Here is a 27338-nt window from a genome sequence, read left to right as displayed (position 1 = left end):
GGGACTGGGCTTATCTATCTATGCATCTGTCTCCACTCACAGAAGCACACACAGCATCCTGCTCCCTGACTTCCTCCTCAGAGCCCTCTAGGTGAGCCACCATGAAAGAACATCTTCCTGAAAGGGCTTTCAGAGGCCTCTTCAGAGGCTGCCTGAGACCGAGCAATGGGTTGTAAACAAGAGGACCACTGCGAGCAGGGATGGGGGCCAGCAGCACAGCCGTGCCTCTCTCTGAACCCATCTCTGCAGGCTCCTTAGCAGCCTTCCATCAGAGCAGCTCCACTGTTAAAATCAGGATAATGGAACCTATTCCAAAAGTGTTCTGGTGAGCCTTATCTAAAACAGAGACATCAAGCCGGGGTGGCTGTGCCCCAAAGGGGACATTTGACACCATCTAGAGACATTTTGGTTGTCACACCTGGGGCAGATCTTCTAGATTCTAACAGATAAAACCCGAGGATGTTGCTAACATCCTGTGAAGCACAAGGTATAACCTGACTACAGAGAGTATGTCTTATTCGTATCCAGACCGGAATGTTGGTGCCAGCCAGGAGATCTGGATTTAAGATAGCATGAGTCAAAAGTGCTTATCCCAAAGAGGAGAGGTCCCATGACAATTTTCTCTGCCATCCTCCATTAACTCTTTAAAGCTGTCCAATCAGTGAACAGTCCTTGAGAATGCCATGCATACTCATTTATCCACTCAACAGACAGGAGCTGAGACTCTGTGCTCATTGCTGTTCAAGTGTGTGGCTCTGCTCCACGAAAACGTGAACTAGAGATAGACAGTTCCTAAAGCTCACAAATCACAGAATATTATTACCAGGTAATGAATGAGGAAAGGTAAGCCCTGAGTGAGTTTTAATCTTGATGTGAAAGTTTAAGTATTTGAAGGTAAGTCTAAAAAACGAAATGGGATAGGAAATCAAGATGCATTCTCATCAGTTTGTCAACATAGAATTATCTTATCTAAAACATCTCTCCTGTTCCCTAAGTGGTTAGTGCTGATGTATCAAGCTGGTCAGCAAGGAAAGGAGATTTATTAATAAGATAGATGAATTAACACCAAGATTAGTTAACACCTTCTTCTCTTTAAGGCTCCTGCACCCCAGGGAGTCAGGATGGGAAGCTAGTCTCTAAAAAGTAATAGCATTTAGGCCCTGGCTTTCTCATGTGCTGGTTTTAAAACATAGGGTAAATTACTATTAAATGGGAATACTAATCAAAGCCACACTTCAGAAGACTTCAGGAGGATCTCGTAGCCACGGAGAATTCAGCCATTTGCTATGCCTTAGGGCTATTGGATTATCTATGCACAGCCTTAGCAGTTTAAGAACATGCCTCCCTTTCAACCTTTGGCCATTAATTGGCAAATTATTTACCTTGCACTTTTTACAACAGAGGCCATCACTGCATTGAGAGTCCTGAGTCAAGGTGCATTTCTTACAACACTCTGCCCCTTCAAGGGCACATTCCTAAGGAATACAAGCAGATGTAAAACATTAGAAAATGTTGTCATTTTCCCAAAAGGACCAAGATACATTTTAAAGTGAATGTTCAAACTCACGATAACAATCATCCCTCCACAAATCCTGTAAAATGTCTAAGATGCAATGCTTGGTACTATCTTGAGAGCATGGAGCTAGAAACCTAAAAAGAATCTTTGAGATGGCAGGGACTTACTGCAGGGGTGCCACAGTCACACTCCTCTCCGGTTTCAATGAAGCCATTTCCACACTCAGGAGGATCAAGAAGCTGTGGGAAGGAAAGCAGACAGGGCTGAAGTATAGAATCCTCAATATCAAAAACACACAGGCCTGAGGGCACAGTAACACTCCTGCTGTATGCACTGTCTATACCCGCTATATTTTTATTTACCCCAGAGTGAGAAGCACAATTTTAGAACTTGGAACTTTAGAAGACCAAATTTGGTTTTTATTTTAATATTCAAACCTAGTACTATATGTTGACATTATATAATATGTATGCCACATAAGGTATGGTAAATGTCACCAAAATAAAAGATGGTCTAGCCATTGATGAAAACCAGTTTTACATTGAAAGTCCACTATAGTAAAAAAGCAGGAAATGTGGCATCAGGGATCCTAGATCACACTCTTAGCATGGGCTGAGGAAGTGCTCAACAGCACAGCACATGCCTGGGGTGTGGGAGGCCTGGGTTTAACAGCCAGAGGTAAAATCCGACACAGCACAATGAGAGACACAAAACAATCAAACCTTGACACAATCACAGCAGAGACTTTACTTCCCTAATCACCATCAGTGACAGAAGCTGTCCATCTAATTAATCAGCTGTCTATAATTATCATGAGGCTCAAATCTAACTACCTGTAAAAATCCCATTAGTATTTTTTCAGTGCTTAACAGCACATCTTGCACTTGGAGAAGACCGGGTCCCACTTCCAGCCCCTGAACAACAGCTCACAATTGTCTGTAACTATAATTCTGACAATCTGGAACTTTTCTGGAATCTGCAGACACAAGGCATGTGTGTGGTTCACATACACATATGCAGACAAAACTCATAAAATTAAAAAAATAACCTTTAAAAAACATTTTTATATCTATACTAAGGAAGGGTATTTTCATTTCCCCTTTTAGGATTTCATTTTAGTCCCCCCCAACGTGTGTGTGTGTGTGTGTGTGTGTGTGTGTGTGTGTGTGTGTGTGTGATGTAGAGGCCAGAAACATTAAATTCCTTTAGGATATAGTTAGAGAAAATTGTACACCATACAAAACACAGGTGCCAGGAGAGCGGCAAATGCTCTTAACTGCTGAGCCATTTTTCCAGCTCTTTGGTATTGGGGATTGGTTTTAATGCTTTGGTTTAATCAGGAATCTCCATGTCCAAATGCTATATGTTGGTCCTTGTCCCCATTTTGCCTTTGATCAATCAATGAAGATATCAGTGGCCAATGGCAGGGCAAAGGGAGGTGGGGCAGGACCCATAGATTTGGATATGAGGACATGGAGGAGAGAGATTTGCCATGACTCAGGAGATAGAGACAGATGGATGTAAAAGTTGCGGGCGATAAAGTCAACCAGTCATGTGTGATTTGGGGTAATTGGCCACTGACCACTTCCCTAATTGGGCCTAGGATAGCAAGAGAAGGGTTAGAACTGCCCAGTCATTGAGTTAGCCAAGACATTTCAAAAATAAGCTAAGGTGTGTATATCTTTCATTCACAGATCCAAATACTGCTGGGTGGGTGGTTGGATGCGTGCTACCTACTTGAAGAGCATAAAGAATAATAGTGGAAAACTCCCGCTAAACTTGGGGGTTTTGTTTTGTTTTAATTATCTTTGGTTAAGTAGCTCTGTCTCCGTAGCCCAAGCTGGCTTTGAACACATGGTGAGCTTGGTTTCTTAGCTTCCCGAGTGCTGACATTACGGGCGTGAGCCTCCCAGGCCAGGGTCTGAATGTGATTTGTGAACAAAGTTTCTTTTAGATCAGAAAGTGATCACAAAATGACTATGCCTACTAACCGGTTCAGTATAAAACATGACTATGGCTGTGGACGCAAATTTGCAGAGAATAGCAGTAACAATTAGCTCTTGGAATTAAAACTAGTTTTGACCTGATCACAAGAATATTTTTAAGCCTGTTTTACCTTTTAACTGCCATAATTTTTTGTCATTTAAATAGTTTGTCCTATGGTGACGTGTAACGTTTAGTGCACTGCAATTGCTATTACCTAGCTGTATAATATTAATTTAGAAGTTTACCAAAGTTTTCATGTTACAGAGTGAAAATAAATATCCACACTTTTGTAGCTAGAAAGGATGAAAGAAAACAAAACAAAATCTCCGGTAACTTCTGTCAGCTAGCTATACCATCAGAATAACCCCAGCTGTCCCAGATTAGAGCTGGTCTTGAAAGAAAGACGTGGAACGCATCTGGCCAAATTCTCTTTTGTAGATCCAGCAGACACTGGTAAACTGGTGTTGGCAGCAGTGTGCCATGATTGATAAATCATCAGTCTTGATCACCTTATTACCTTGGAAGGCTTGTTGAACAGGCAGGTACCCCCACCACTATTCAGGAAGTCATGATATTCCTCAATATTGCACTGAGTGAACTTTTTCGGGAGGTAGTAGCTGCAGGAGAACAGACAGTGAGTGTCTTGTCACAGTGTGAGCCTCCCTTGTCTCTTTACCAGACTTACTTTTTCACAGTGTTAAGATTACACATTCATCAACCATTACGTGTCCAAATGCTTCATTTAGCAACATGTACTAGCTATTCATTGCTTGCTTATTTGCATAGCACCCATAATTTAACCCAAAGACGAGAAACTTTTGTTTCCTAATCAATGAATAATGTGTAGCTAGCTACAAATTAAACATCAGAGAATTCTACAGAATTTATAATTTAGAATATATGGCCTCTAATTGATAATATGTGTCAGGACACAAAAGTCAAAGAAAAATTTAAAGGACTGTTCCAGACTGAAGGTAGGCAAGGAAATAAAGCCTAATGTGATGCTGTATTCTGCAGCTTCAGCTGTAAATGACTCTTCTGGAATATGGGTCAGTCCTGGATGTGGAGATGGATGGTTCTCCCACTCCACCGTGGCTGGCTGGAGGGAGGGAGGGTTCCTGCTACAGGAAATGCACCCCAACAGTTTGAGAACGGTGGAGCAGCAAACTAGCAGCCTATGAGTAAGGGAAACAATGGGATCTTTCCTACTGATCTTGGGACATTTCTAAAGTTTGAAGTTGTTTTAAAATTATGTAACAGAAAAAAGGGTGATAAATGGTCCAGAGTGAAGAGACAACGTGTGGAGCAAAGACTGAAGGTCACCCAGAGATTGCCCTACCTGGGGATTCATCCTATAAACAGTCACCAGACCCCGACACTATTATGGATGACAAGAAGTGCATACGGAAAGGAGCCTGCTATGGTTGTCTCCAGAGGGGCCCTGCCAGAGCCTTACACATACAGAGGCAGATGCTAGCAGCCAACCATTGGACTGAGCGTGGGGTCCCTAATGGAGGAGTTAGAGGGTGGTCCAGAGGAGCTGAAGGGGTTTACAGCCCCATAGGAAAAACAAAGATGTTGGCTACCCAGACACCCCAGACTCCCAGGAACTAAACCATCAACAAAGGGGCACACATGGTTCCAGCCAAAAGTGTGGCAGAGGAATGCCTGGTCAGGCATCAGTGGGAGGAGAGGTCCTTGGTCCTGTGAAGGTTCAATAGATGCAAGGGGGAAATGGGGCTGGTGGAGGAGCAAATACTTGGAGGCAGGGGGTAGGAGGAGGGGTTGGGGTTTTGGGGGAGGGGGGAACCCGGAAAGGTTTTAGCATTTGAAATATAAATGAAGAATATTTTGAATAAAATAAAAGAATTCTTAAGATACACTTTTGGACCAGTCATTCTTGGTTTTAGGGGTTTTTTTTTCCTTACAAAATAGCTATATGCACAACCACTTATAGTGACATAATGTAAATAGAAAGAACGTGAATATAACTCAAATGTTGACAAGAGAATGGTCAAGTAAACACTAAATAGAATAAATAGGATCAATAGAAGGGCATGGAAGAGCCTTAGATGTCAAAGTCTTGTTTGAAGTTAGTCACAGCAGTACATGCCTCAAATCCCAGACCTCCAGGAGTAAAGGCACACGGAGGACAAACTCAAGGCCAGCACGGGGCACAAGAGACCCTGTCCCATGGGGAGGAACAATATGTTTTGATTTTAGTCCTGTAAACTGTATTCACCGGGGTCACAGCCTATCCCAGCACCCTGAACACTTTACAACAGGAAGTCTGGACCCTCAGAAGTCATGAAAAAACAAATCTTCTATAATTTTAATAATGAATGTTTTATGTTTTGTGTACACAGTTAAAGTTTATAGGTCACAGAAATTTGCCTCCCATCCTTCAGGGTAATGTATGAAATGTATTCAGTGTATCCTTACATAAATTGGTGGCATCGATTTCAACCATGTTGCCAACATTATCGGTGCTGATGAATGTCAGGAAGCCAAAGTGAGACCACATACCCACGGGTACACAGATGATGCTGAACAGAGATCAGATTACAGAGCATTTCAGATAACACTTACACAAAGGGATTTTCTCTTGGGTGTATCTATTTAATGTATGAAGAATTCTAAGAGAAAAGCTACATATTTCTTAATATCTTCAAGTGACTATTTGATAGAGGGCTAAGATCCAATATATACAAAGAACTCAAGAAGTTAGACTCCAGAGAGCCAAATAACCGTATTTAAAAAAAAAATGGGGAACAGAGCTAAACAGAGACTGAACTGAGGAAACTTGAAGGGCTAAGAAGAACCTAAAGAAATGTTCAACATCCTTAGTCATCAAGGAAATGTGAATCAAAACATCCCTGAGATTCCAACTTATACCAGTCAGAATGGCTAAGATCAAAACCTCAGGGGACAGAAGATGCTGTTGAGGATGTGGAGAAAGAGGAACATTCCTCCATTACTGGTGAAATTGCAAGCTGGTACAACCACTCTGGAAATCAGTTTGGTGGTTCCTCAGAAAATTGGACATTGTACTACTAGCGGACCCAGCTATACCACTCCTGGGCATATACCCAGAAGATGCTCCAACATGTACTAAAGACATGTGCTCCACTATGTTCATAGCAGCCTTATTTATAATAACCAGAAGTTGGAAAGAACCCAGATGTCCTTCAACAGAGGAATGGATACAGAAAATGTGGTATATTTACACAATGGAGTACTACTCAGCTATTAAAAACAATGACTTCGTGAAATTAGCAGGCAAATGGATGGAACTTGAGAATATCATCCTGAGTGAGGTGACTCGGTCACAAGGGAACAAGCACGGTATGTACTCACTGGTAAGTGGATATTAGCCTAAAAGCTCAGAATACCCAAGATTCCATTCACAGACCATATGAAGACTAAGAAGAAGGAAGATCAAAATGTGGATGCTTCAGTGCTTTTTAGAAGGGTAAAGAAAATACTCACAGAAGGAAATAGGGAGACAACGTATGGAGCAGACACTGAAGGAAAGGCCATCTAGAGACTTCCCCACCTGGGGATCCATCCCATATACAGCTACCAAACACAGATGCTATTGTGGAAACAGGGAAGTGCTTGCTGATGAAAAGCTGACATGGCTGTCTCCTGAACAGAGACAGAGCCTGCCAGAGCCTGACAGACAGAGGCGGAAGCTTGCAGCCAACCATTGGACTGAGCTCAGGGGTCTCCAATGGAGGACTTAGAGAACGGACTGAAGGAGCTGCGGGGGTTTTCACCTCCATGAGGGAGCAATAGTGTCAATAGGTCATATCCCCAGAACTCCCGGGGACTGGACCACCAACCAAAGAGTACACAAGGAGCGACCCAAGGCGCTGACCACATATGTGACAGAGGCCTTGTTGGGCATCAGTGGGAGGAGAGGCCCTTGGGCCTGAGAGTGTTTGATGCCCCCGTGAAGGAGAATGCCAGGGCAGGAGGACAGGAGTGGGTAGGTGAGGAAGCACTCTCTTTGAGGCAGGGGGAGGGGAGATAGGATAGGGGAGTTCCAAAGGGGAGATCTGGAAAGGGGAAAACATTTGAAATGTAAATAAAGAAAATATCCAATCTAAAAAATAAGTGACTATTAGATTTCTCTGTAATTATGCTTCTCACTATAAAGATTGTCTATACAAATTTAATATCACTAATCAAAAATAATCATATATACTAAATAAAAAAATTTGAGACAGGGCCTCACTGTTTAGTTCTGGCTGGTCCGAAGCCCAGCTAGCTTCAAACTTACAAAAATCTAGCTGTCTCTGCCTCCCAAGTCGTATGTGCTACCATAGTTACTTTATAATGCAGGGAGCACTGTGGGCGGAGGTTCAGATGCTAAATAAAGTACCTGCTGCACAGGCAGCAAGACCTAAGGTTGGATTGCTATCATTCATGTAAATGCCAGGTAACGCCAGCAGGTGAACAACCAGGCAGCCTCCCTAACTGATGAGCTCCAGGTTCAATGAGAGACCCCATCTCAAAAAAGAGAATGCAAAGTGCAATAATGGAAGAACCCAATGGTGATCCCTGGTCCCCAGGTTCTCTTGTGCACACATGTGCATGAGCACCTGCACACTCCTAGGCATGTATACATCACATACGAAAATTATTATGTGTGGGTTAAAATCATGACAAACCTCAGAGATGGTTAGAAATGAGATTAGAGAGAGAAAACAGGGGAGACGGTCCAGAGAAAAACAATTTATTCAGGAAGTCAAAAGGACTTGGAAGTTCAAATATAATCACATTAATCAAATTTGGAGAAGCTAAAAATTTGTAGCAAATCAAAAATGCTAGAAACCCACAAACAATTATGATAAAAAATAGAATCATGGGAAATGAGATGGTGAGAATAAAGATATGGATATATAAATCATCTAAACACTAAAGCAAGAAACTTGAACCCTATTCTTTTTACTTGCTTGTTTTTTGAGACAGTCTCATGTATCTTAGGTTGGTTCTAAATCACAATAAAGTAGACTATAACCCTTAACTCCGAGGTCTCCTGCCTCCACCTTCCAGGTTCTGGGATTCCAGGTGGATGCTACCCCGCCTGACAGAATTTTATTCTTCAGACAGTTGTGTCTCACAAAAGCTCTGGGTAGCACACTGGTATTTAGCAAACTATGCTACATATTGAAATTACAGACTAACAAATATACTGTTATCCAAGACAGCACGAGACTTGAAAATATGCATTATGAGACACCTCACAAATCAAAAGTGTGAGAAGCAGTGCTGTTTTACATATATACATATACAAAGACTGAAAATGTTACAAAGAACCTGAGTCAAGACCAATCTCAAAATGGCAGCTGCCTTGTTGAGCATGAAGAACAGTGAGGGAGAACACCGTCCGTGTCTCACCTAGAAAACTGTGGTACAAGTGTGAGCAGTTTGCTCCTCTATAGCCTTTAAGGCTGCTGGAAGCAGGAGTCAGGAGGAAAAGCACAAAGCCTGGGCAATGCCTGAGCATAGGGGATGCCATCGAAATAAGAACAGCAGAAGAAAAGTGAACTCTGGAGCAGGGCTGTGTGGTCTGGAACAAAGGCAGCAGCTCTAAGAACTGATTCAGAAAGAAATAAAAGACAAGAATTGAAGTCTGACAGCGTGTGAAGAAGACAGGACCACGTAAAAATGAAAATCTTTCGGAGAAGTCTATGCTTTTCTTCCTAACCTCTTGTTCAATGGCCCTGAGCTACAAAGCTATCACACGATCAACGTGGACCTGATACAGCCACAAATACAGGCTGCATTTTTGGTTTCATTTTGAGCATCAATTTAACAGCTGAATTGAATGAGATTTAGAGAGAGATTTAGAGAGAGAGATTTAGAGAGAGAGAGAGAGAGAGAGAGAGAGAGAGAGAGAGAGAGAATAGAGCAGAATTAGACCTAAGACTGAAAAAATTCTTACTGGCTTCTCACTAACTTGGAGTGTTTGTTTTTGTTGTTTGCTTTGTTTTATTTTAAATATGACGTTATTTTGCAAAACTATTTTATATGCAGGGCCATCAGGAATATTCATTTCTGATTTTTCTCATAAACACCCATAGGGCAGTTCCATGCCCTGAGTTATCCGGCGTCATTCACATGGAGAGAAAGCGGAAGTGACTCACCCGGTGTCTCCCATGATGCACCCGGACCAGGTGTCCTCACATTTACACTCACCTAAGATACAAGGAATGCACACACCTGTTACAAATGTGGCAGCACTGAGGTGGCTTTCATTTTATCTTAATTTTGTGTCCAAAATAGTTTTTGAAACCTGCTTTCTAACTGTACTTACACTAGATGCTTTGGCTATAAAACCAAACCGCATTTGGACCCCTTGAGGGTCATATCCATTGACCCATGCATAACAAATGGTCATGTTTATAAACCACTTAAAGCAGCTACTTGGAAGACAAATACCAGTGAAATAGTGAGAAGTTAATGGCATCCCTGTAGGATCCCCAGGTTCAGTAGCTTTTAGGGGAAACACTGTAGTACCTTCCCCCTGTTAAAATCCTCTGTGTGGGGTCCGCTGGGAGAAGCAGGAGAGAGTACTGATCACTTAGGCAGAAAGTCCTCACAATCTGGCTGCCTGGCTTGAAAATCCTAATTCTTATTTAACATATATTTAATCCTGAAGACACTATTTTTTTTTAATGATCTATCCATTTCTTCTGTAACAGGGGTCCTGTTACATCTGGAAATTTAAATGAGTAGACAGATACATGTAAAATGGTATTTGATCAGTCTGGAAATAATGGTTCTCCGTAAGAGATAATTCTTATTATGAGTATCCATATTTATAACAATTGATGCTAGAATAATTAAATAAACACAGATACAATGTTGCTTCAGTTGTCATGGTATTGTTCATAGAGAAGTAACTTTACCTACTCAGGAAATTTTAGCAACCCAATTAAAAAGAATCTCATGCTAGAAAATATTTAACAGGCTGTCTGTCTTAATAAAAAATAACTAAATCACGCAAGACTAAAACTTACCACTCGCTAATTTCCTCTTGTCTGAGATTATGCCGATATTGTGGGCTAATGACTGAGCAAGTGTAACGGCCATTAAATCCGGTTTTCCAAACTGAAAAACAAAAACAAAAGATACGTAAATGAACATTGTTTTCTATTTAAGGATGGGCTAGAGAAAATGGTACAAACAATCGAAAACAAGTCATTTCTACGCATTTTCTTTCTTTTTCCGTGTGTGAAATTCATGGTGCCTGCGTCGGTCTCCTTGGCTATGGTAGGATTATAAGCATGCACTCCTGTACCCTCAACGCTCTCTTTAGCAGTCTGAACGTCCTATGGATAATCTAAGCATCCTGACCACGCACTGGGGATGAAGCTGTGTAGCAAACGCATTCAAATGTGATTAGTTTCTAGACGGAACAGTATGACTCAGAGAAGCAGTGATCTCAAATATAATTCTGATTCCAAATTTCACTTGATAACATTCCCGACAAACTTAATAACTGCATAGCACTAAGCTAGACTTTTGAATAATACATAATAAAAATATATGTGTCTGGAACTCATTTTCGTCCCATGTGGGGCAGAAAGCAACTTCAGCAAACAAACATAATGAGAGTCTGGAAGTCGGGACGCTCTGTGTCCAATCACGTCTTTAATTTTCCAGTGCGTGGCCTTCCTAAGGTTGGAGCGTTTTCCTCCACAGTATTTGCATTAAGTTTAGTAGTTAAGTTTAGTAAGTTAGGAGTAAACCCTTCTCCATGGAAGCTTCTCTCTGCCTTTTGACTTTCCCCAAAAAAGGAGAAAATATCCAAATATCCCATTGGTTTGCTAGGTGGCAACCCAATGCTTCAGAGATTACTCAAATCTGGAAAATCCTCATTCGACAATGTAAACACTCGGGCTTCATTCTTATTTTCAATGAAGGTTAATGGTACAGATTCTCTCTCTATGGACCGCTGAATCTGGAAATTCCTCTAGACAGAACGTGAGTACTATCATGGAGTCACAGTTTGTCTTCTGGGCCCACAGAGGAGCCATCCTGATGACTCATGGAGCAATCTAGCATCTGGAGACTGTGGTTACTGAACAACGGTTTCTGAAATATTAGGAGAGCGTTTTCTGCCGTCATACCACTTTGTAGTGCACAGATGTTCACACCTACTTCATTCACGCCTCCTCCTCTCAGCAGCGAGCAAATCCCACCAATATAAGCTGCCCCGCTCCGGCTGCTCTCAAATTGACCGCCCCTTTCAGAAAAGGAAATGAAAAGGTTTACTGCTCACAGTTCAGACATCCGACCCGCTCTCAGAGTTTATTTTCTAACTTATTTCTTTTCAATGCATACAATATATTACCCAGGTAATGAAGGAATGTAAAAATTATTTACACATAGGATTTTAAAAAAAGATTTCTAAGGGTTGCTTCCCCATGTGATCAATACATACATAGAAACATATCTGTTAAAATCGATTGCTGATAATGATGCTCTGAAAATACAAAACTCACTTTTGTAGAGTTTTAGCCCGAAATAAATATCTTAAATATAATAAATGATAAAATATCAGATATTCCTACAATGAAGAGCCATCAATATACAATCAGTATATATTCTTCAAGAGTATCAAATTCAACATAGACAAAGTCCAAGAAAAAATTTTTTAGCTTAAAGGAGAAGATAATTCAACACACTGCACAGCCCTGTACTGTATGCTCAAAGACAGAAACGTAGCTATAGAAGAGCATTAGAACAACTGATAAAATCTGAACTCAGGCTGGATTATGTAAGAATGTTCACGTGGTGTCGTTATTTTTAAGAGGCTATACTGAACGCCTCAAGTATTTGGTAGTACCATCTGTCTCCAATTTATACTTCAAAAGGAAATGAGAAAAATGCAAGTCTCGAGTCTGGGTAAAGCACACAGGCAATTTCCTCATCAGAGTCTGGCAACTTACCTCTGAATTTGAAATTAGATAAAAATTAAAGATAACAACCAAAGTGCATCTAATCACAATTGTCCTCAATAGTTCTGATTTTAGATAAGGTCTTAAAATCCTACAGAATATGTTTTGCTGTTATGTCAATATGTTAAATACTAAAAGAAAGAACACAAGAGTGAGAAAAAAGTAGACAATACGTTCCAGAGCCACAGCTCTTACCTCAGAACCTACGCCAGAGAGAACAGTGGCATTTAAAATATTCCGACCTTAATGAGTGCACTGACTTGCTAAAGCTCCGCCTGCATGTGGCAGTACATTTCCTGTGAATGCTCTGATTAAGCATTGGGAAACTAATGAAATAGACGTGCAATTGCAATTCAAATCACTTACATATCATGACACTTTCAGGCAATCTATATTTCAAAATATCTTCCAAATACATGGCCACGTTACACCACAGTGGTATTGTGGTAGAAGGACGGACACATTTTAGTCAGAAGTAAGAGAGCACTCAATGTGGAGTCAGAAGGAATAAACACACTTAAAAAGTTACATACGAGAACAGATGAACCGCATCAGCCTTCTCCTTGATAAAATCCCTCCTGTATTTCATGAACTCTCGCAGGGTGACCAGTGGGTTTTCAGATATGGCGAACTTGTTGTCAGCAGCCCAGGTTTCCATGGCAACCAATACTATCCTAGTTTTAAGTTGGTCTTTATAGATCTAGATTAAAGAGATGAAGGCACTGGCTACACATGCAGTAAAATCAGTTGAAGAAGCACTACAAAGCTCCTTCCATGGAAATAACTTTGTTTTAATTAGAAACACATTAGTGTTCTCAAAGGAGATTATTAGTTTTGCAATTTGAATGCACTTCCCTTAAAGAACACTGAATAAAATTATTTGCCAAGGAAAACGCAATGAACAAAGCACATTTTAGACACAAACGTGGTTTTCTTTTAACAAATATCTGCGCTCAATTCAAGGCTTTCCCCAAGTCCATTTTCTGGCACCCTAGATAAATAATTTGTGAAACCTTAAGTTTCTCTAACAAAAAAAACATAACACTAAAGATTCTATCAGGATCACAACCTGTGTGATATTGAGGAAAACGCAGACAGGGGAATTATTTTGTGGGCAGCTTGGTAACGGTGCTGGGCATCTCTGCAAAGGCTTAGATCCTGCACTGTCTCTGTTCTGATTTCCAGATGTACACTGTAAGTATCTTTGCTAAACCACTGTCCTGTACAGTGTGAAACTCAAGAAAACGCTGCAAGCACGTCTTTGGCCAGCCCACTTTCCCAGACAGATGAAAGTCAGCAGAGTTCCTGGCAAGGTCACCCAGGTCTCTGGGGTCATCCGGGCTAACGTGTAACTCTAGAAATTCAAACGTCAGCACCTTCCTGCCCATCCACTAGCAACAGGGGTGATGCTGAGTGGGGTTGGTACTCACCACGTCTGCCATGTTCACCACAGACTTCGCATAGGTATTTGTATATACAATGGAAAGCCGGTGCTTTTTAAACTGAAAGCAACAGATAACAGTGAAGGATGTTCAAAGTCGCCAGGAAATAATCTTCTTAAGATAGAAGAGAAAATACAAGAAATATTCCAAAGGATTTCGTACAAAACCCTCAGGGTAGAAACTTCGACTGTAGATAAAGATGACATCATCTTATGTGTGAGATAAAGTTCAGAACTTTCCACATGAAGGGGCTGGAATGTCACACACGGTATGTGTGTGCACATATGTATGCTCAGTGCACATGAGGCACTGGGTTCAATTCCTAGCACACCCCTCCTCATATTAGACAAAGAAACGAACAAGCAAAAACCGGCCCATTCCATCTACTCTATAGGTTTATTTGGGAAGGGGGTGGTTCTTTTGAAAGTTGTTATGATCTATGAGATATGCAAAGTGAGACAGTAAATGCAAATGTGGCTACACGTGAAAGACTCTACAAGTTCTACGTAGTCCTGGAGGAAGAAGAAACCCTGAGGTACAAATCACAAGGAGATGGCTCAGAGTAACCCATGGGTCATGGGTTAGCTTGGCCTCTGTGGGCTTCTAAGTCAGGGTTTATCACATAAAACCCAATTTCCATCCTTTTAAAGTACCACCTTCACATGACAAGCACCGAGAACAAGTGGTGGATAAGGCAGGTAAGGTGGATAAGCCCTTGTGCTCCTACAAAAAAATTCTCATCTGTGCTCTTGGGAAATACATTGTATGGAACAAACAAACAACACACACACACACATACACACACACACACACACACACACACTCATGGAGAAAAGAAGGGATGAGCAGGACTGGGGGGAAGAACCAGCCTCAGCACCTAACTTGGGGCACAGAATCCAAGCTTAAACAAAAGATTCAAGTATTAGAGGAGTCCCAGGTGGAAGGCGCTTCCTAACCACTTGGGAACAGGAAATCTGAGAGGCCAAGTGCTCTCTTAAGAGGCTCTTAAGACTAAAGAAAAGGGAGAAGATAATGGGGGAGGGGGGCACAAGGAGGTGATCAAAGTACATTATCAACATGTTATAACAAGATCACTATTATATGTAGCTAATATATAACAATATCTAGTATTTTTGAACCCTTATAAAAATTGCTAGTTACTTCCACCTAAGCATGTTTTCTATTTATAGGTTGCTCCTAGTAAAAAAAAACTACTTCGTTGGGCCTGTTTACTCTTCCCTAAAGCTCCTCTTCTCAATGTGTGACAGCTTGTTGCATATAGTAGACCTCACACATACAACGTGACAGCATAAATGGGCTGTTGCCAATACTTACAGCCTGTTTGTCTTAAATTCTAATAAAATTGTCTTGCAGTTTCCAAAAGTGGTGTGTGTATATCTGTGTGTTTATCTGTGTGTATATTTGTGAGTGTATATGTGAGTATGTGTATAGATGTGTGTATATGTGTGTGAGTATGTATGTGAGTGTGTGTATGTTTGTTTGTATGTGTACATATATATGTGTGTGTATATATGTATATATGTATGTATGTATATATGTGTATATGTAGTATGTGTGAGCATGTGTATGTTTGTGAGCGTGTGTATGTATTTACACAAATGACTTTTCCTAATCACAATTGATGAGGTTTTCATTTCTTCTAAATATAGATTTACACAACACCCAGGATCAGGCAAAGACAGAAAGAAATGAGGAGGCAGATCATACCATGAGATGATCGTTCACGATCATCAGTTCGATGTATTTGGTTTCCTCCTCTACATTCCGAGGAAATCGAAGAAGCTGCAACACAGTGAACAAAGAAACTGAGCCTTTAAACTTCACTGAGAGAACTAGAAAGAAGCATGGGAGAAGTCAGTGAAGCAAAAGTTCCCTTTTTCCTTCAGCATTAACTTTCAGGTTCTCATCCATTTCCTGAGGTTTTGAGCAGATGCAATACATCTATGGATTGAGAAAAACCTATGAAGAATGAAAATACAAGGATAGCATTGTCCTCTCGCCTGGATTTCCTTCTTCCATGGGGGTGCAGCAAATGACCAGGGTTTTCCCAGAACGCTCACGCAAACACAATTAGATAAGAATGCATGCTCCATATGCCTATGTCTTTACGCTTGTCTTCATCAAACCATTTTAATCTCACAGTGGCATGGAAACATGATACTGGCAGAGCACTCTTAGTTCAATTCCAAGTGTTTCTGACAGTGTTGGGATTGAGACTTTTTCTGAGGAGTCTCCTCTGGCATGGTTCATAGGATCCCCACAAGCTGCAGAGGTGTGGTCAGCAGATTGCTGACACTCCCAAGGAGTCTTGGGGTGTCTTTCATTGCTACACCTCTCTGTTGAACAAATCCTCTGCACTTGCGAAACTACAGCCAATCAATATTATGGGCAAAAGCTCTCAAGGCAGCCATCCCCCCTGCCCACCTGACATTCAGTCATTAACAAGACCTGTGAAGAAAGTGACTTTTCTTTTATGTCATGGTTCAATAGCCTTTTTTTTTCTTCACTAAACCTTATTCACTTGCCCAAAGACTATTTCTGTGATGAGGCCACAGCATCAAATCAAACCAGAATCAATACCAGAATGAGTGGTGTATTTTTAACAAACTAAAAATATACTACTTCATAGATTTTTGTCTCTTTCTAAATGTATTCTCTAGTCTTTAAAAGAAGAAAAATTCTTACAACACCAGCTTCAAAGAATGATGGACTATATTTTTGAATTTCAAAACTAAACAGGAACAGCAAATTGCACACGATGACAACATTCTTTAAAGGAAAAAAATGTCCTGGGAGGGCAAGATCTTTCCTGTTCCCTAGAGGCTTACTAGTCAGCCTAGCAGGCTTTCCGGTGAATCCCAGCATTTTTCTCAGTGCCTTGGACTTTCATTCGAACCACAGAGAATCACTCAAAGTCAGTTTAATGGGTCCCTAAAGGCCGTTCTTAACAAAGGACAGGAAGCTGTGATGCTTATAAGAACTTCAGGGCGCATGCTAAGGGGATCCTTCTCCTACTGTGTCCTACTCAGAACGCATAATAACAAGCAACTTTGTAAGTTAAATCTTCATGAGAGTTATTTTTTACCTTAATTTGACTCAAAACATCCATGTGTCTGTATCTAAAGAAGGTAGTGGTTTGTGGAACACACAGGCTTCTGAGGGTGTGGTTCACAGACTATGTGCAGTGAGAGATAGCTCTGAGACCGGATTGTATAAATCAGAATTCCCAGCTCCTTCTTAAGCCCAACGCCCTCTGTCCTCCTCAACACATAGAGATCACAACAGTTCCTTCTTAAGAAGAATAGCATGAGGAGCAAGTGTGTTAATATTCTGTCAAATTCCCCACTTAAACAGTTAAAATTCTTATAAAATGGTCAAGAACATGCTAAGTTTTTAACAAAAATTAACAACTATAATTCGCATACAAGTCTGTCTAACCAGGCATGAAAACGTTTGCCTGTTATCCCAGCACTAGGGAGTCTAGGGCAGGACCAATGCTGTGCATTTGAAGCCAGCCAAGGCTACAGAGTGAGACCCTGCCAAAAAACAATAGGAAACCAAACGGTACCTGTTCTGTGTAAAGGCAATGGCAACAGGGGCCTTCATGTCAGTTACTGGGGAGGATGACACAGAAGGAGTTCTACCGCTGCATATAAAGCAAAAGCACGGCTGTACCGGACAGCTTCAGCAGACTCTAGCCCCGGGGCAGAACACTTGCTTGCTGTGTGAGCATTGCTAGGCTCAATCTTGGTAGACCAGATATATGCAGACATGGGTATGAGAAACAAGCCCGTGCATGAGGAGTATTACCCTGTCTGTCCTCTCTATGGAGTAAGTTCTTCACACATCCTTCAACCATTCACTTTGATGCCCATCTGTTTCCTTCCTCAGGTGTTCCTTACGTCACATGCACAGGGACATTCCCACCAACCATCATCAACATTATTTGGGTTGACTCTGACAGCCAGATCTTTATTCCAAGCCATTTGTCGACTATGTGAAACAGAACAAGCCATCTTCAGATGTGTGAGCTTGGAGAAAGAACAGTAGCTGCCCCTGTGGTTTAAGGTTCCTTACAGACAGTTGCTATTACTGTAATGTCCAGTTGAACGGTGCTAAAGCTATGTCCTCATTTATATACTAAAGCTCAAGGCAGCCAGAGTGAGAACAGCGTGCTTTGTGGCTTCAATACCTGTCAGGAACAGCAGAGAAGAGCCTTCGGCATGGTTCATATCAGAGCATGGGAAAAGACCTTGCTTCAAGCAGAGCTGTCACAACCCACAGAAACCAGGAATCCATAATCCTCCATCTTCTAGCCACCTCTTAAAAAGAGGATGCACCCCCATTCCTGCTTGCAAGCATCTGTCACCAGTCCTGTCTCCCCACCTTCACAAATGACTGCACTAATTCTTACCCCAACATACACTGAATGTAGACTCAAGGGATTGCCAGTTGCTAAACGTTCTAAATATCGTGGCATACACCTGCAAACACATACCTGTCTTTTCCTCCGCTTTAGTCTTGGCTTCAAAATAAATTGGGGGGGAGTAATGTTTACGCGTTGAAATTCTACAAGGAAATGAAAACAAAACAGTGCATTTTCCAGACTTCTTTAATAGCAGGCAAATGTTGCTAGTTCTTCTTTATTCTTTGCAAGTGTATTAAATAACCCTATTATGTTAATCATAAATAAATCTAGTGGGTAAATACAACACACAAAAGTTCAGACACATCTGTCTTGATTCATGCCATTTTTTATAGCCATACTATAAATAGCAGCACATTGTTTATTTATGACTTGCTAAGTAGACCACCTGCCACTTCCATCACTAATCTTCTCTAGGGACTGCAGAATGAAGAGGAGAAATGGAGGCAAACACAGCACACTTGTAATTAATGGAGGACACCAAAATGTTGACTCAGTTGTGTCCAGTTCATAGGCACTCCTCTTGGCCCGTGGCGAACCTTATCTAAGGCCTTGCTTGTTCATTGCAGGGCGATGAGGCAATCTGAGGCCCTCTAACTCGCAGGTTAGAGTCACACACAAACTATTCAAGCAGACAGGTTCATCTCTGGGGTCTAGGCTAGATGTAAGGTAAGACTTTCCATAAAGTGATGCAAATAGATGCAACTAAGAAAAAAATTCATCCTGAGTGAGATCACGCAGACCCAGAAAGACACGCATGGTACGGACACGCCTATAAGTGGACATTAGCTGTGTGTGGTTGCTCGCATGGTACGGACACGCCTATAAGTGGACATTAGCTGTGTGTGGTTGCTCAAACACATATGAATATATGGGTAGAACAAATTTAATTTAGTGGATTATTATTTTTTAAAAATAACTTTTTAAAATAAGAGTGAGGAGGTAGGGGTTGATCTGGGAGGAGTCAAGGGGAGGACTGGGAGATAAACATGATCAAAATATATTATATGCATTATGAAATTCTCAATGAATAAAAACAATCTTAGGTACATTGATACCTAATGTCTTTCTTTATTTGTAATCCCCCCTCCCCACAAAAAGCCAGGAAGGTTGGAGGACACTCATCCACTGGTCTCTTTTTCCTCATAATGACTAGTTAGAGTCCACTTGCAGGAATGTCCTCCAGGGCAGCAGAGGTGGGATTAGGAGTAGAAAGCAAGTCTTAACTACATAGCATGAGAAAGGCTGAGCTACATGAGACACTGAAATAAACAAAAACAAACATGAAAGCCCTCGAGAAAAAGGAATGAAATTATTTTGATGTGTGATGTTTTTATTTATTTATAATTTATTTAGTTATTTACATTCCAAATGCTGCCCACCCCCACCCCAGAGTCTCTCCTCCTGTCTGCTCCCCTCTGTCTGTGAGAGAGTTGGGACCTTCCTGGATTACCCCCAACCCTGGCACATCAAGTTCCTGTAGGAGTTGGTGTATCCTCTCCCACTGAGGACAAATGTGGCAGCCCTCTGCTACGTATGTGCCAGAGGCCTCTGTCTATGCTCTTTGGTTGGTGGCTGAGTCCCTGAGAGCTCCCTCAGTCCAGGTTAGTTGAGTCTGTTGGTCTTCCTGTGGGGTCTTTCTATCCCCCCTTCAGAGCCTTCAGTCCTTCCCCCAACTCTTCCATAATGGTCCCCAGCCTACAACCAGTTTGGCTGTGGGTATCTGGATCTGTCTCAGTCAGCTGCTGGGTAGAGCCTCTTAGAGGACAGTTATGCATGGCTCCTACCTTAAGTATAACTATGTATTTTAACCTTTTGCAATTCGGTATATTGGGAAGGGGCTGAGAATTAGTTTTGTTTTGCTGTATTTTTAGCTAGAGATTAAACCAGGGCCTCATGAAAAACAAACAACAAACCCTAAATATATGAGGAAACATGCTATTGGTAGACTTATTGCTAACCTGTTTATCCACAGTTAATATAAACATTTAATATAATCTAATAAGAAGTTAAGAGAAATTATAGAAACTGGCAAGTGGGTTCTAAACCTGTATGAAAATGCAAAGGACCTAGAAGAGTTGAATTAATTTGAAAAATGGTAAAATTTAAGGAAATATGGTGTCTGATTTCAAAATAAACTAAATAAATAGATAGACTGTAGATAGATAGATAGATAGATAGATAGATAGATAGATAGATAGACACACAGACAATGGGTAGCTAAATGAACAGAGTCAAAGGAATACTTTATGACAATCCAAATAATTCAGTGTCAATAATACATCTAACAAAGGCCTTTTATTCAACCTACTAATCATTTAGTTTTATTTTCGGCTGAGGTCAAATACAGACTATGTAAATCCTTCTACAATGCAACAACTAAAAGAGAAAACGACAACTCTGCATTTGTATGTGGTACATGCATACCCTAGGTATCACCAGTCAAACGATTCACAGATGAGAGCTCACCGGCCCAGCAGCATGCTCACTAGAACAGCTGACAAACATGAACACCGCAGAAGTTTCTTAGTATCTGGTACTCAAGTTTCGGAGCACTTCCTCCTGCCACATGGTGTTGACGGGAGCATATAATGCTATAACTACTTTGAAGAAACAACTCAATAGCTTTTCACAAAACAAAGATTCTCAAGGTAGAATCCTTAGATTAATAAACTTGGCATCTCTGGGGGACATGCTGGAAACGAAGTCTCAGAACTGACCCCGAATGTCCTGAATTCAAGGCTCTGAGGTGAGGCCAGCAATGTGTGGCTACCAGCAGGTACCAGCAAAGGATTGATGACACTGAGCCCAAGCTACACATAAACCTTCCCAGGACATCCTTGTTTATAGAAGAAATAAAAGCATGCTTCTAGAGAAATAGAAATAAAGGGGGGAGGGGAAACAGAGAGTGGAAAAAGAGAGAAAACTTGTACAGAAATGTTCATGGTTGCTTACTAATAATAGCCTCAAACTGGAAAAAACTAAGCATCCATCAGCATAAAATCAATAAACTATTGCTACTTTTGATAACATAAACCCCATAAGCATATGCTAAACAAAAGAAACAAAATATAATACATGGTTCTATATATTTGAAATCCAACTGAAGTCAAGGCTAGTCAATAGGATAAATAAGCAGAAAACAAATTGCAGAAGCAGAAGGCAAGCTGTGGAAACTGCATAGGGAAGTGGCTCAGTAATAAAAACATTGTATCCCAACAGGGACACATAGGGACATGGATACATTCAACAGGGCACAGGCAGAGCCCAGCCCATCACACACAGGGCTTATGTTTTATGCACATCGTTCCTAAAGTGTCAGCTTGTCCACTGAAAGCAAGATTCTTTTTTTCTCCAAAATTTGTTCTAAGGAACATTTTTCCTGAGAGACATGTCACAGAAAATAAAAGGAACTATAGTCAAATGAATTGTCAAATACCTAATTACATAATTTCTATCTCTAGGAAACAGACAACAGGCAAACTGAAGGTGGTGCTGGTGCCCATAACACTGTTCAATTATATTCAACCTAAAATTAAAAAACAAAACAAAACACATGACTATTTCTTGTTTTCTTCTTGTTTGCCATAGTAGATTATAAGTAATCTTGAAAGACAATTCCATTCTTAAAATTGACAGAGGCAACCTCTGCTTAGAAAACTAGAAATGGTCTGATCATAGAAGTTTACAGCCTCAAACCCAGCCCTGAGGAGGCTGGGCCCAAAGGATCATTGCAAGGCTGAGGCCAAGGTGAGCTACAGAGTTGTACCCTATCAGAAAAAAAGGAAAAGAAAGGAAAGAAGGAAATGAAAGGAAAGGAAAGGAAAGGAAAGGAAAGGAAAGGAAAGGAAAGGAAAGGAAAGGAAAGGAAAGGAAAGGAAAGGAAAGGAAAAGGAAAAGGAAAGGAAAGGAAAAGGAAAAGGAAAGGAAAGGAAAGGAAAGGAAAGGAAAAGGAAAAGGAAAAGGAAAAGGAAAAGGAAAGGAAAGGAAAAGGAAAGGAAAGGAAAGGAAAGGAAAGGAAAGGAAAGGAAAGGAAAGGAAAGGAAAGGAAAGGAAAGGAAAGAGTTTTGTCACTTCCACAATCATCTGTGAAAAAGAACCCTGAACAAAGATTTAAAAAAAAAAAAAAAAACTTGCAAGGTTACATTGTAGCACTCCTATATTGAAGTCTTTGGTGGATGATCTTTATTATTTTAAATATTAATCAATGTTGATTGCTTCCAGGAAGAACTATTACTCTGTAGTTTTATTTGAACACAGCCATTCAAGATTTATTTTGTTCCTGTAAGTGGCATTATAAAGTTTCATAAAGTTGTTGAAAGCACAGTGTGTGTCTTGTAAAGCAGGGATATCTGTGTGTTTACCGGCAGACTTTTCTAAGAATCAGATTCTTTTTCAAATTGCATTATTTTGTATGCAGGCCATTGCTGGGGCACGCATGTGCCACACCTCATGTGGAGGACAGAAGATGACTTTGAGTCAGTTCTCTACACTTTTCAAGTGGGTTCTGGGGACAGAAGTCAGATCACTAGGCTTCAATGGTAAATGCCATTATCCTCTGAGCAATCTCGCTGGCCTCCAAAATAGTGAATTCCACCTAATGAGACTTTCTATCCCTTTACCAAAGCTCCTCTCTATGGGAACTGCAGGAGGCCAATGAGTTACAACCTCATTGGAGAGAGAAAGGAACATTAGAATCTAACATTCATTTCATTTTCCAACAAGATGATATAAGCTATTAACTGCTTTTCTAACAGTGGTTCTAGATTTGCTCTGAGGCTGGCCACCTTTTCATGGTTTCTTGTGACTTTCTCATAGCAATTTTCAAAGTATCATAATGCATGTCCTTTAATAGCTAGCAGTGGGACCCTGGAAAACCAAACACGATGAACCTCTATTTCTTATCTACAAAAGCAAAGTCAAAGAAAGGAATGAGTTATATTACCCTACAAAGCTATTGTGAAAACTAAATTAATTAAAGGGAGCAAAAGACAGATTATGTTCCTTCTGTAATCGAAGTTCCACAAACACGGGGTTCTGGCACCAAGGGCGGCTCTGCTTGTCAGGTGACATGCAGATGTGTGCCTCTCCAATCAACATTTATAGAGATTAAGCTATACACAAAACTAAGAGGAAAATAAGTGCCGGTTTCACAAGTAGCACACAAGTATATAAAATGTTAACCTTCAACAGCTTTTGCTTTTAATGCTAGAGCGAAGAAGGATGGGATATGACTCATGCCCGTGTTCACAAAACCATTACTTCACCACCAGGGTGGATTTCCACACCCGTTGCCATCTTTGCAAATGTCTCTTCTAGTTCCTTACGGTGAGTCTTTACTTCTTAAGTGTTCCTTCTGTGCGCTTAAGCCATATCTTCCTAAACTTCTCCATTGTAAATAAGAAGCTAGTTTGTATTTTATCCCTTCCTTCAGTACGACTTGACAGTCCCTCTAAAATGTCAGGAGCAATCGTCAATTACTGTTTAGCATATATATTGGTTCTAAAGTAGTAATTGAATTACTGGGTTGCCATTTTAAAAAATGTTCCCAATATGAATACCATACCCGATGGAAGGTCATCCAAGGGAAATTCAAACAGTCTGGACTTGTACACGGAGTGAAAATGAGACTCCCCCTGCAAGAGCACACAGGGCAGAGATTAAGCAATGTGAAGCGAGTATCTTTGGCTTCAGGCCATTGTAGCTGGAGAAGCTAGGACCCTAAGAGAGCTGCAGCTTGACTACAAGTTCTCCAGGTGTTTTGAGAGGCCAAGAGCCCTGACTGCACAGCCCCACCAAGAGTGCAATCCTCTACACTACAACCACCAATTAAACCTCAAGGCCTTACATGCTGAGGAGCCAAAGAGGCCATAGTGGAAAATAACTGAAAGGACCTATTTCCCCAAGGGAATGCAAGGCATCTAATGGGTTGACGATTGGCTCCTTCCCAAGATCCCTGCCCCCACTCTAAGAACCAGATAGCTCCAGTAGGCAGTGAGTGCAGAGCGACCAATCTTCCTGGTGACTGTGAGCAAGAGGACAGATACAAGCGATGCCCAGAATCCTGACATAGATAGTTCTAGAAAGCAAGAGAAAAATGCAACACTTTTCCTTCTAAGAAAAACGTAATTAAACATTCAAATGATTTCACTTGGTGAAAGATTAGGATGTCATAGTATGTAAGGTATGTATAACCTCTAAAATGTCAGTGTCATGCACAGTGACATTTTAGCCCTGTCTTAGCAGGTACACAGGCCAGATGGTTTCCCCAACCAGGCTGTTTAACAGGTGGTGAAACAATGTGTGTTCCTGGAAATCACCTCTGCTGGCCAACCTTTCCTGAAACAAGGAAGTTCATTTGTACATGCAAAGGAAGGGTTAAAGACTACATTGTTTCCCTATAGTCTATCAGTCTGATCTTAGCCAAAGACCAACAAGGCTACTACAGTCTAAATGTTAACTCAATCCTTTCCTGATTTGTACCAAATACATGTATCAACTCCTAGAAGAAGATAATTAAGAAGTCCTGGGTCTCTGCAAACTTCACTGGCATTGAGCCTTGAAAGCAACATGCCTCCTAGAAAAGTGTGGGACTGAGAAAGGAGAGAAGTGGATTTTGTCTGTTATGGATGGAATGTATGTATCACATCCCAGACTCATAGCAAACGATTGACGTTGATGGCTGTTAGGTCATGACATTGTACCTGCAGAGAGGGCCTATAGGAAAATAGTAAATGTTAAATAAGGCTGGGAGGGTGGCACCCAAATCCAATGTGGCTGACATCCTCTGAGGGTGAGGAAGAGATGATCAGAAATCTCTCTCTGGCAAGTAAAAGTACAACAGGAAGGCAGGCGCCTGCCACCCAGGGAGAGAGCTCACAGCACACCAACCCTCCTGGCATCTGGATTTGTAATGTCACAGCCTACAGAACAGGAGAAAATACTTTCTGTTGCATAAGCCACACACATAGCCTATAATATTTGGTGTAGTTGTCTAAAGTAAAGCACACCACACACAGCAGAGAGAAGTGTGACTTCAGAACTCACTTCAGGGGAAGTATTTCCAACATCAGAGAAAAGGGGCAAGAAAAATTAAAAAGTAAAACGTGTGGGCTTAACTTGCTTCAGTATCTCTGTCGTGTGGGCTTAACTTGCTTCAGTATCTCTGTCTCTCTCTCTCTGTCTCTGTCTCTCTCTCTTTCTCTCTCTCTCTCTCTGTGTGTGTGTGTAATCCTGTGTGTGTGTGTGTGTATGTGTGTATAATCCTGTCACTAGTAATATGAAAATATAAAGAGGGTAGGAAGAGGAGACAAGAGGAATAAAGGTTTCTGCACCAATACCGACATTTCCACTGCAAAGAGAGCACTTACTTGGGACATCTCATTTTCTTCTGGCTCAATGAGATATGTGTGGTTCCCATCATAGAACATCCCACTGCCAAGTACAAGAAAATAATTAGACATAGCTATCAAGTCTCATCCAGAGCAAGATCATTTTAGGGTCAGCAGCACAGGAACAGTTTCAGTGTCTGTTTCTCAGACCTATCCATCATCACCAGATATGGGGACACTGCACAGGTATACAAAACACACACACACACACACACACACACACACACACACACATTCTTCTGCAAGGCAAAGCCTCCCCACAGGCAGACCCTCTCAACTCCATGCTCTTCAGTGTTTTTCTAGATGTTTTCCATTGTTCTTCTAATATGGACACTAATATACAAAGGTGACCCTAGAGTATCTGTGAAAGTGTAGTCCTCAAAGAACCCTCTTCAGATTTCTAGGCTGGGGCTCTGGAATTTGAAACAAATCTCAGGTCTGAGTGCTGGCACATTCCTTTAATCCTAGTGTGCTTTGATTGTTCTGCCTCAAACATTAAAGCAAGTCTCAGATGTTGGGTGTGGTAACCTAAGCTTGCAATCTTAACTATTTAAAGGTGGCAGCAAGAAGATCACAGGTTCAAGGTTGACCTAGGCAAGTTTGTGAGTTCCTACTCCCAACTCAAATGTTGAAAAGAACAGCTGGTAAGGATGGTGATTGAGTGTTTGCCTAACATACACTGATTTAGTCTTGGGGAAAACAGCTACAAAGCCCACAATAACAAAAGGCACCAAGATGGTACAGGTGACATAGGCTGCCTGAGATTACACCAAGAATGGTCTTCTACCACACACCTGGAAAGTGCTCTGGTAGTCAGAGTAAGAACACAACTTGCTCTGAATTAAATCTTTCCACAGCTGTATGAGGGAGAAGCAGTGACCATCTTCATGTCTGAGAGACTGAAGTAACCCGCCTAGATTCAATAACTCACATAAAAGAGTATGGAAGCAGTGCATTCTGGGTACATGAACTGATCATCTGTGGTTCTGAAACCACCTTCATTCGTTCCCTCAGTGTGAACTGACAGAGGACCAGCAGTGCACAGCTGCAGATGCAGATGTGGTATAGTAAACAAAACAAGCCAATTTTCTGTCCTCGTTTTAGGGAAGATAAAAGATAAACACATATAGAGAAGGAAATATGTTAGGTAAACATGAACTTTATGGTGGAAATTAAGCAGATTAAGGTTAATAATTATCACTGCAGGACTTGAGTATGGGAGAGTGGAAAGGGAGGGCTATTGGCTTCTCCTAGGAGTTCAGGGAAGGGCTCCCTCAGAACCACCAGCTGCCTACACTTGTACAAAGGGCATTTCAGATGTTCTCAGGTAAGACAAGTCTAGACCAGATCCAGGAATAGGAAGAGGGCAACGAGGCAGGATTAGAATGGGCAAGGACAGAGCACTAGAAGACTGTGGTCAGAGGCCTGGCAGGCACAGCCGATTGTCTCTTCTGAGGGCCTGGGCTGTTACTCGGAGAGATGAGAAGATCGTCGTCATGCAGGATCCTCTCCCTGTCCTCTCCCTGTTTTGCTTCATTTGTTTATTAAGACAGAATGTCAAGCTTTCCTCGAGGCTGCCTT

The 27338-nt window shown here is 41.2% G+C and overlaps 1 protein-coding gene across 2 annotated transcripts in view; it reads right to left on the bottom strand.

Moving 5' to 3' along the window:
• The window catches only part of Adam22 (ADAM metallopeptidase domain 22), a 226204-nt gene that overhangs the window by 43957 nt on the left and 154909 nt on the right, over positions 1–27338 (bottom strand). For both annotated transcript variants that reach the window (XM_052173159.1, XM_052173158.1), the window contains exons 6-17: positions 25737–25800; positions 23933–24002; positions 18439–18509; positions 15648–15722; positions 13908–13979; positions 13011–13177; positions 11678–11762; positions 10534–10624; positions 9658–9709; positions 4020–4119; positions 1684–1755; positions 1383–1475 (exon numbers count right to left, since the gene is read on the bottom strand). In XM_052173159.1, the coding sequence (XP_052029119.1) occupies positions 1383–1475; positions 1684–1755; positions 4020–4119; positions 9658–9709; positions 10534–10624; positions 11678–11762; positions 13011–13177; positions 13908–13979; positions 15648–15722; positions 18439–18509; positions 23933–24002; positions 25737–25800 (1012 nt within the window). The remainder of the gene's footprint in view (positions 1–1382; positions 1476–1683; positions 1756–4019; positions 4120–9657; positions 9710–10533; positions 10625–11677; positions 11763–13010; positions 13178–13907; positions 13980–15647; positions 15723–18438; positions 18510–23932; positions 24003–25736; positions 25801–27338) is intronic.

This window comes from Apodemus sylvaticus, chromosome 2 (assembly GCF_947179515.1).
Source record: "Apodemus sylvaticus chromosome 2, mApoSyl1.1, whole genome shotgun sequence".
Taxonomy (NCBI): domain Eukaryota; kingdom Metazoa; phylum Chordata; class Mammalia; order Rodentia; family Muridae; genus Apodemus; species Apodemus sylvaticus.
This window is presented reverse-complemented; position numbering and strand designations above follow the sequence as displayed.